Here is an 8,632-nt window from a genome sequence, read left to right as displayed (position 1 = left end):
AGAGCGTGGAGAAAAGCGTGAAACAGCAGCTCAGGTCTTGCAAAAGAGTCAAACAAAATGTTAAAAATTAAGCTGAAAAATTTAACAAAGTTAAATACTGAGAAGTGTAAGTGATGCTCTTTCCTGGTCATTTATAGGATGGAGTTAAGTGCTTTTAAAATCTGCAAAAGGTGGGAAACTGGAGCCAGGGAATCTGAATTGTAGCACAGTGATGTGTGAAGCAGATAAAGGCAGAGGGAATCATTACGAATGTTAGGGATGTCCGTGGAAGGGCTTTCAAGGATGCCAGCTCATGACTAATAGGGTTTGAAGTGCCGGTGTTGAGGACGAGGGCTGGCTGGAGCAGGGACCCAGCAGGAGGGGGCTGCCCTCTCCTAGTTACTGAAGGGCTGCTGCAGCAGCCCACGGCTGGGCATCTCCGGGAAGGAGTTTGCTTAATAAAGCTAATTCTTTGTGCTGGGGATAATGGCAAGATGTATGTGATGACCCTGCATGTGTTTCATCCCCCTTCAGCTGTAGGAGAGGAGTAACCAGAACTCCAGACTATATGGAGCATGTGAATTCCTGTTTAAAGCTCTCCCAGCTGAGCGGTCCCTTCTGCGGCGCTGACAATCTCACAGTCCCATGTGTTGACGTCCCTGGTGAGCTCTTTCTGACTGAATTCCCACAAGGCGTGGCGCGTATGCAATCCCTCAGGAAATCCAAATGGCAAAGAAACATTTCCGTCCAAGTCTTATCCAGCTAATCTTGCCACCAGTGGGACAAGTGTGGTGTAACAGAGGTCAGTTCATACATCAGTAGGCAGTAACCTCAAGCATCCTCAGCCTGCTTCACAGCCTGCAATGCCTCCTGCTTGGAGCCAGGCGCAACATTTTCAGTGGAAAATAGAGGTATTTTGAAATAGAAGTAGTTATTTTTGAGGAAGATTTTTTGTGGAATAACTGAAATGTCTAACTTTGCATGCGTTTTGAAATAACAAAAGGTTTTGAGCATACCACTACTCACCCTCCCTTCCTCCTCCTGTAGTCTCTTTGGGGTCAACAGACAGAGAAGGCAGCACAACTCCCTCCACTTCCCTAGAGAGCTGTAACAGGCTTGTAGTCGTGCGTGCTCTGGCAGCAGCATCCCTGTGGTACTCCCCCCCGCTCCCTGCACCTGCTCTGCAGCTCTTATCAGAGATGAGCGGGAGCAGTAGGCTCCAGCCCACGCTCACGCAGTCTCTTCCTTGGGTTTGTTAGATTAGTGCCGATGAAAAGCCGTGGCTGGAGCAGCCACCTGCGTGCTTCTCGGAGGACCCTGGGGAGCACAGTGCGAGGGAATACTGCAAGCCTGGCTTGATAAATGAGCTGTGATTTCAGGCCCATGAACAAATTGGTTTCCCCTTCCAGGAAGGCTCACAACTGTCAGCTGACTATTGCTTTATTTATTGTGTTAGCCTTTGCAACTAGGGACTCATGAGGGCAGAGAGAAAGGGTTCCAATGACAGGAAAGCAGAAACATTTGAACCCTTCCTTCAGCTGCAGCTGAGTGCCTCACCTTTGGGATCCAGACTTTGTTCTGGAAGCCTGATGCTGTGTGCTTCAAGTCATGGTGATCTGAACCCAGACGAGCAACAAATGGGCAGAAGACTGCAAATATCCAGGCCATAGAGGAAAGCAACTGAGAAATTACCTCATTCCTTAACGTGGCATTTGGTGCCAGACATAGTCTTAGCTTTTGCATTCCAGCAATGCCCAGTCTTTGCTGCTATTCAGGTGCACTGAGGAGAGATCAGGGACCTCTTTTTTGAAAGAAAAAACCTCTCCCATTGCATGTTGCTTGACCACCCTTAATCACAAAAAGATGGGGGTTGTCTTATGTGATTGTGTAAGTATATTCAGCTGTAATTCTGAACCCACCCTGCATCTCTGCTGAAGCCACACTAACTGTGAGCCAAAATCCTTGGACAGCCAGGCCTTTTCAAGTTACTGTATGCTGAACTTCCTTCTAGAGCATCCCCACCCTTACCAGGTTGCCATGGATGTGTTCACGGGTATGTTGATTTCAGACAGATTCACCCTCACTGTAAAGTGTTAGAAACCCACTCAGACCATGTGCGACTCCAGACAGAAGAGAGCATCAAGGAGGACGCCATCTAAAGGGGTGAGTCAGATAACAGAAAGTGGTATGAGGAAATCAGGGAAAGAATTGTCAGAAATATTTATTCCTCCACGAGAAGACCTTTAACCTTCCCTGTACAGATTAATAAGCATTTAAGGTTTGGCAAAAAAAAAAAAATTGGGGCCTTCTTAAAGGTCAGACAGCCAATGCTATATGGAATAGGGAACAGTAGGAGTGAAGAACAATCCTGGTGCTATATGTTGAACTCTTTGCAGTTACTAAAAAGAGCAAATTTTATCACCACAGAGTTATTTTACTTCCTTTGGAAAAGGAGATGGTGCTATAACCTATGATGGGGAGATGGCCAGCAGTGGTGGTAGGAGAACCAGCAGGGTCTCTGCAAAGGGTCCAAGGGACCAGAGCTTGAGAAAGGGAGACTAATGTTGAGGAAGCAGCAGAGGCAATGTGAGGAAAGGGAAGGGCACAAGGGAAAGGTGTAGGTGTCTGGAAAAGAGGCATCTGATATTGAGGGATGCTGTAGCAGAGCCCAGAGAGAACTTGTTTGGATTTAGAGATCCAGTCTTACTGTGGGCACTAAGTGCTTTGATGTGTCCCCATTCCCTTCCCTCCCAGCTGGGAAGAGACACCCACCCTTGCCCAGACTAGAAGTACAGGTTTTGGCTGTGGTGTGCTCATCAGCTTTGGTGCTGGCATATCTGGGCAGAAACTCTCTCCAAAGCCAGCCCCCTCAAGAGGTGGTAATTATTTTATTACTGCCCTTTAATCCCACGACAGACTGGTCACTGTTCACATCCCTGTGGGCCTCCCCAGAAGCTGATCTCTGGCTCAGCACATCATCCCTTTTTTGGTATAAGAGTGTTGTCATACTTGTGACCCCATTGGCTCAATGAAGCATTACAGAAAACAGCACATTCAGAAGGCAAAGCTTCAAACAAAACCATTTTTATTAGAACAAGCAGTTTGGTTAGACCAGATGGCCCCCAGCATGGAGACCTAGCTGCACTGCTTCTGCTGTCTGTTTAGCTTTTGGGCTAGTAGGCCCACGAGGTTTAGTCCTGCCTCATAACCAACAGTACAGGAATCACCTTCTGCCTGCCTGTTAGCCCAGGCACATCTCACACTCACAGGTATCTGCCCTGTGTTCCTCTTGAGCAACCAAGTGTGCTTTTTTCATTTGCTATTCTCCCACTTTTACCATTCCTGGAGCAAATAGGCTGTGGGTCATCTGGCAAGTCCCTGTGATTTGTCTGCTTGCTGGAGCCTGGTACTTCACTGCTCGCTGACTCAAGGCCCAGACAGGCTGGGAAGTGTTTGACAGAATCCATTACAAAGGGCTAACACAGCAATTCTGATAAACTAGCAAGATCAGTTTAAAAGGAAACAGATAATGTTTCATGTGAAACTGGTGCATGGAAGCCAGCTCTCACAAGGGGGTGGGTGAGAAACAATAAGGTTTTCTGAGGAAAATTCATTTCTAGAAATTGCTAGATTGTCACCTTTCCCCACAAGTCTGTATGACTCAGGGCTTTTTCTTTGTATTTTTCAGTGAGGGAATCCAGCATTTCTTTTCAAATATTCATGGAAGTGATGGCATCTTTTCCCTCATAAGCATCCAGGGTGGTGTAACTGGCATTAGGAGCTGCATTAAGTGCAGCCAAAGCTTCACCATGCTTCATCATACAGTTTCTAGGAACTGTAATGCTGGTAAGCAGCAGAAGTGGGGAACAGGTTTTTCTGCCTTTTGTTCTTAGTTCTGACACAGCATTCCCTTGTCCAAGTCACCTCCCTGTGGTTTTTTTTTTAATGTGCTAAATTAGGATAACAATTTATCTTTTGACTGTCGTTTGTTGTTGGGGTCAGAAGAGGACTTGCCCTGAGGCAAGTGCTTCTGGAGAAAGGGCTAGTGGTGAGATGGGATCTTAGCTCTGTCTCTGCATCTCACAGGCATGTGACAGTGGAAGCCATCCCCACATGATGGGGACAAGACAAAGCAGATAGCACTGCTTAATAGCACCTTCTGCTGGCCCACAAACCAATCTCACTGGTAGAACAGCATTCTGGGCAAAAGGAGAAGCATTATTAACAACTGCTAACCAGAGATCAGAAATGGTAGGAACTTACTCCAATCAGCCTGCAGTCAGTGCCAGCATACCCTGAGCCTTCTTCTGAAGCCTCACTGAGCAGAGCAGCTCCAGCTCTGACCAGCCTTTCAGTACTTTGTTTTCCCTTTAATATATTTAAACCCAGCATCTCCAAGTCAGAATTCACTGTGTTGACCTATATGTCTGGGATAGGGTCAAGACATACTGAAACAATACCAGGAACAAAAACCAGTAATGTCCAGCTGGCTTCCAGGTAGTCTTATATTACTGCATAGCTGCAGGCTGTGTCTCCATGTTACCATAAAGGGAAGGCCAGGCATATTGGCATTCCACAGTGAGATGCATCACTGGATGCAGAGATCCTGATCAAATAACCCTAGAGTCTGGAGGTGTTTGGACATAGAGGCTGAGGGTCCAAGCCCATATCTAAGTACTGGTGGCTAGTACCTCTTCCCTCTGAATCATCCAGCATTGGCCAGAGGTTTGTGCAAGCTGGTGGCCTATTCTATCCAACATTATGTTCCCAAGCAGAATTCAGCTAACTAGGAGAAGCACAGACAGTGCCTACAATTTCTCGGGGTGAAGAAACAGCATGTTACTGGAGAGTCCCAAACCTTTGCTTCCTCAGTCTCTGCAGGTCTGGCACATGGAAAGCCCAGAGGCACCGAAGTATCCCACTCAAGCAGCCAAGTGTTAACAACCTCTCTAAAGTCTAATTTGCCTTTGATATAGACTTAATTGTTTGCGTCACCCACTGGGCTAGGGGGAGGGCTATAAAAGGGGCTGCAGCCATTGTCTGAGGCAGAAGAGAGCCCAGAAACAGCTCCCTCTCCCAGTCTTCCTAATTCAGCACAGTAGTCACAGCCTGTACATCATGCAGCTGGTGGCCAGCCTGGTGTCCGTTCTGCTGCTAGTGTGGAGCGTGAGAGCCACTGCACTGCCCGGAGAAGAGAGACTCGCAATACAGAACACTAGGGTGAGTATAATGCACCCTGTGCAGGAGCTGGGTGAGGTGGGAGCATGCAGAAGCAGGCTGGAGCCAGGGGAGGGGTAGTAAGGGCAATTCGGCTTTACCTGATGCAAATAACTCTTCCACCCTTCTAGATTCCAAGGCACTACAGCTTCCTGCACTGCTGAAGCACAGGCTATTACTACAGCTTACTAGCCAGTTTATTTAGGAAAGCTACCAGGGCAGATGCCAGAGAGCTGCTAAACTGAAGTCTGAGCTAAGCAAAAACTGGCAAAAAGAACAGAGCAGGGAGGAGAGGGGAAAGGAGAAAATAATATTGCTGAAAGAATACAGCATGAGAGAATGAAGCAGAGTACTAGAGAGGGAGGGAAAAGATACGTAATTGGTAAAATGATCAAGGGAGATGATATTTTAAACAGGACTCATGGGAAGGACAAATGTTTAAAAGATGGGTTCAGTAGGAAAGTAACAGAGGAATAATAAATGAAGTAATTATATCAGAATAAAATTGCTTTTTCCAGAGTAGTATTCACAAGGGGAGTTATACTGACATAGTTCTGCTAGAATAATTACACTCTGAACCAGCACAGCTCTATGCAATGGCAGAACTTATTATAGCAATATAATTATCCTACCAACTGGCAAAACTCTAATATTGTAATGGTTATAGCATTATAATAACTTTGTTTTGCTGGACTATTTCCCTAAGAGGCCAAAGGGGTAAGAAGCAATAGCATAACATAATCACAAGCAAGTGCCCTGTTCTGCTTGCCCTTGCCCTGCAGTTTTCTCACCTGCATGTTCCTTGCCATCCCTGGTGTTCCTCTGAGCTGCGGTTAGTCACCCCACACTCTGCCAGTCCGGTTCACAGCTGTATCTCTACGGCTGCTGTTATTTCAGTCCTGCAGAGGAGCTACCCAGAGAAGTGAAGGATCCCAATGCTGGTTGCAAAGGCACGAACCTCTCCTTTGTGCGTATCCACATCGTTTTTTCTGTCTTAGCGTTGGCTCCAGCTCATCCATCAGTGTCTTACTGCTTCAGGAGTGGGCTCACATCCCATTAATAACAAAACTGGCTGCGAGAAAGCAACTTACACAGTGTGAGGTGCTAGGGCTAGTGTTCTGTTAGAGAGCAGGGCTTTTGCAGCTGGCTGGGATTAACCCTTCTGGGGATAACTGCAAACTTTCAGCTGTACATTCTTACAATAACAAATCCAGTACTTAAAAAGTAAACTCTTTCTGATGCAAATGCTAGCTGCTTGGGGAAAAAAAGAAACAAGTTGTAGGGAATAAATCAGTATATAAGGCTTTGGTAAAAATTAATTCAAGGGTAATGACTCTTAGTCTTCTACACGCTGTTGCTTACAAAATAATGATATAATACATGTAATGATTCTCTTTAGAGCATTCTACAAACTGAAAAATTGTTAAATACTGATGAACCAATTCCTACAGTCACCACTGCTGTAACTCAGACAAATGTTTTAAGTATGGAGAATATTGTAATTTTACGTATAAGCCACCATAACATGCATAACAATGCAAAAGAAAGATCTGCGCATTCTGACGCACTGGTGGATGTAGTACAGGGAATTATCAGCTACCCAAAGGTGTGCCACCACCCACCCATACTAAGGTCTCTAGCCGCTGCCAAAGAGTCTTGATCTCTTGTAGCTCAGCAACAGCTATAAGCAGAAAGGATATTAGCAATGGATTAGTGCAGGGGAAGAGCTGCCTAGTTTCACTAACAGCCACAGCTGCTCTCCCCTAACAGCACGCTGAGCTTTGCCTTCCCCACCTCTGAGTCTGAAGCTGCTGGCTCTGTGTGGAGCAGGTTATTTCAAAACATAGCACTTGCAGCGAGGAAAGAAGCTTATGAGGAATACATGACCCAGTAGACACATTCAGCTGGGTTCCCCAGTCCATCTCCCTAAGGCTCAAGACATTTCTGTACTTGCAGCACAAGAGTAGGAATCAGGACAGGCACAAACTGGCTTTTTTCTTCTGCTACAAACACAGCATGTCATTTTCTATGCCTCCGTTTCTCTTGTGTGGAAGTAGGGTTAGTTAATAGAGCTAAGAAGGTTAGTTAATAGAGCTAAGAAAGTGATTTTAAAAATCCATAATTATTCTGTAATGTAAACTCAAAATAATTGCTGCTGCCTCTGTTTATCCGTCTTTTGAGTTGCTCACCAAGTGGTCCTTAGTTGGTGCTCACAGAGCCAGTGGATAGATGCAGCAATCCCAGCAGTAAACATGGCATTTGTGAGAAGTGACATGGAAATGTGCTTCCAAGATTGCCATCCGCATGGGAAACAGGATCTGTTCCTGTCAAACCATCTATCCCAGCTTGTCCAGTACCAGCTGTCTCTGCTAATGAGTCACAGAGACTGGGAATGCTCATCCAAGAGATAATTCCTCAGATCTGCTGGATGTAAAGTTAAGAGAAATAAGATAACTCGCAGCTTATTACTGACGGAAATCCCTCAAGCCCCAAACCACATGCTATGTATGGTCTTTTGTATACTGCTATGGCAAAGGGATGGAGCTCAGTAACTCTTTCATTTTGCCTTCCCACAAGGTCAGGCTATTGAAGTACAGGTTCTTGTTCTTGAAATACAAGCTGCCTGTCTCCACTGATTAAGTATTTTGCTCCAGACACTTAGGGCATCTCTCTCCCCACCAACCCAGGTCTCTCCTTGGTTACATTTCATTCTCAGCATTTTACAGTGGGTTGCAGCCCCCCATGCGGTTAATTCAATATTGCTCAGGACTCATTCCTCTTCCCCGAACTTCCCACAGCAGATGCTGGGCAGTCAGAGCAGTGAGCATGGGCTTACTAGGGGAGAAGGCAGCTTGGCATTCAATGAAATTTAATTAGTGCAGGCAGCAAGGAGCTTTACAGCCCATTCATGCCTATTTGTTAGCAGCTTTTTTCCAGTTACAACATGGCACGTGTGCCTCTCCCTGTCCAGCCAGCTTAGCTGGTCAGCAGACAGGAGAAGAGAGGAGTGACCTCTGCAGTCACAGATGCCTCAGCTCCAGCACAGCTTTGCCAACAAGAAAACCATTGGCTCTGAGGATAGGGCACCAGGGGAGGTAGGGAAATGAGAAGGGACCCCACACGGATGTTCATGCCCTGCAACAATCCCCTGCCTCAACAGCCAGGGGCTCAGGGCCTCCATCCGTCACGTTCTGCTGCTTTCTGCCTGCAGGAACAGAACACAGTCCGGAAAGACGCCATCCTGAAGATGCTGGTGGGCCTGCTGGACAGCGTGGATGTGGGGCATGAGGTGGCCTCCCCAGACCTCGAAGAGGGGGGCAAGCTGGAGGAGGAGCGGGCAGTGCTGGGGCGGCTTGCTCAGCTATCACAGCGGGACCGCAAGGCCCCCTGCAAAAACTTCTTCTGGAAAACCTTCACCTCCTGCTAGTGCTGCCTG

At 46.7% G+C, this 8,632-nt stretch overlaps 1 protein-coding gene across 1 annotated transcript; it reads left to right on the top strand.

The window, feature by feature from the left end:
* The first annotated feature begins 5,043 nt into the window (after nucleotides 1-5,043).
* Nucleotides 5,044-8,626, top strand: LOC104624854 (somatostatin-2-like). Its single transcript, XM_010292324.1, has 2 exons — nucleotides 5,044-5,199; nucleotides 8,408-8,626. Exons 1-2 carry the CDS (start codon nucleotides 5,098-5,100, stop codon nucleotides 8,621-8,623), a joined length of 318 nt encoding a protein of 105 aa, XP_010290626.1. The 5' UTR covers nucleotides 5,044-5,097; the 3' UTR covers nucleotides 8,624-8,626.
* The last annotated feature ends 6 nt before the right edge of the window (nucleotides 8,627-8,632 follow it).

The sequence above is a fragment of the Phaethon lepturus genome, unplaced genomic scaffold (assembly GCF_000687285.1).
Source record: "Phaethon lepturus isolate BGI_N335 unplaced genomic scaffold, ASM68728v1 scaffold27078, whole genome shotgun sequence".
Taxonomy (NCBI): Eukaryota; Metazoa; Chordata; class Aves; order Phaethontiformes; family Phaethontidae; genus Phaethon; species Phaethon lepturus.
Note: the sequence above shows the minus strand (reverse complement) of the source record. Positions and strands in the feature narration are given on the sequence as shown.

Coding starts and splice junctions, on each gene's coding strand:
- LOC104624854 (XM_010292324.1), top strand. CDS start 5,098: ATGCAGCTGGTGGCCAGCCTGGTGTCCGTTCTGCTGCTAGTGTGGAGC. Junction 5,200..8,407: donor TCGCAATACAGAACACTAGG/GTGAGTATAATG, acceptor TTCTGCCTGCAG/GAACAGAACACAGTCCGGAA.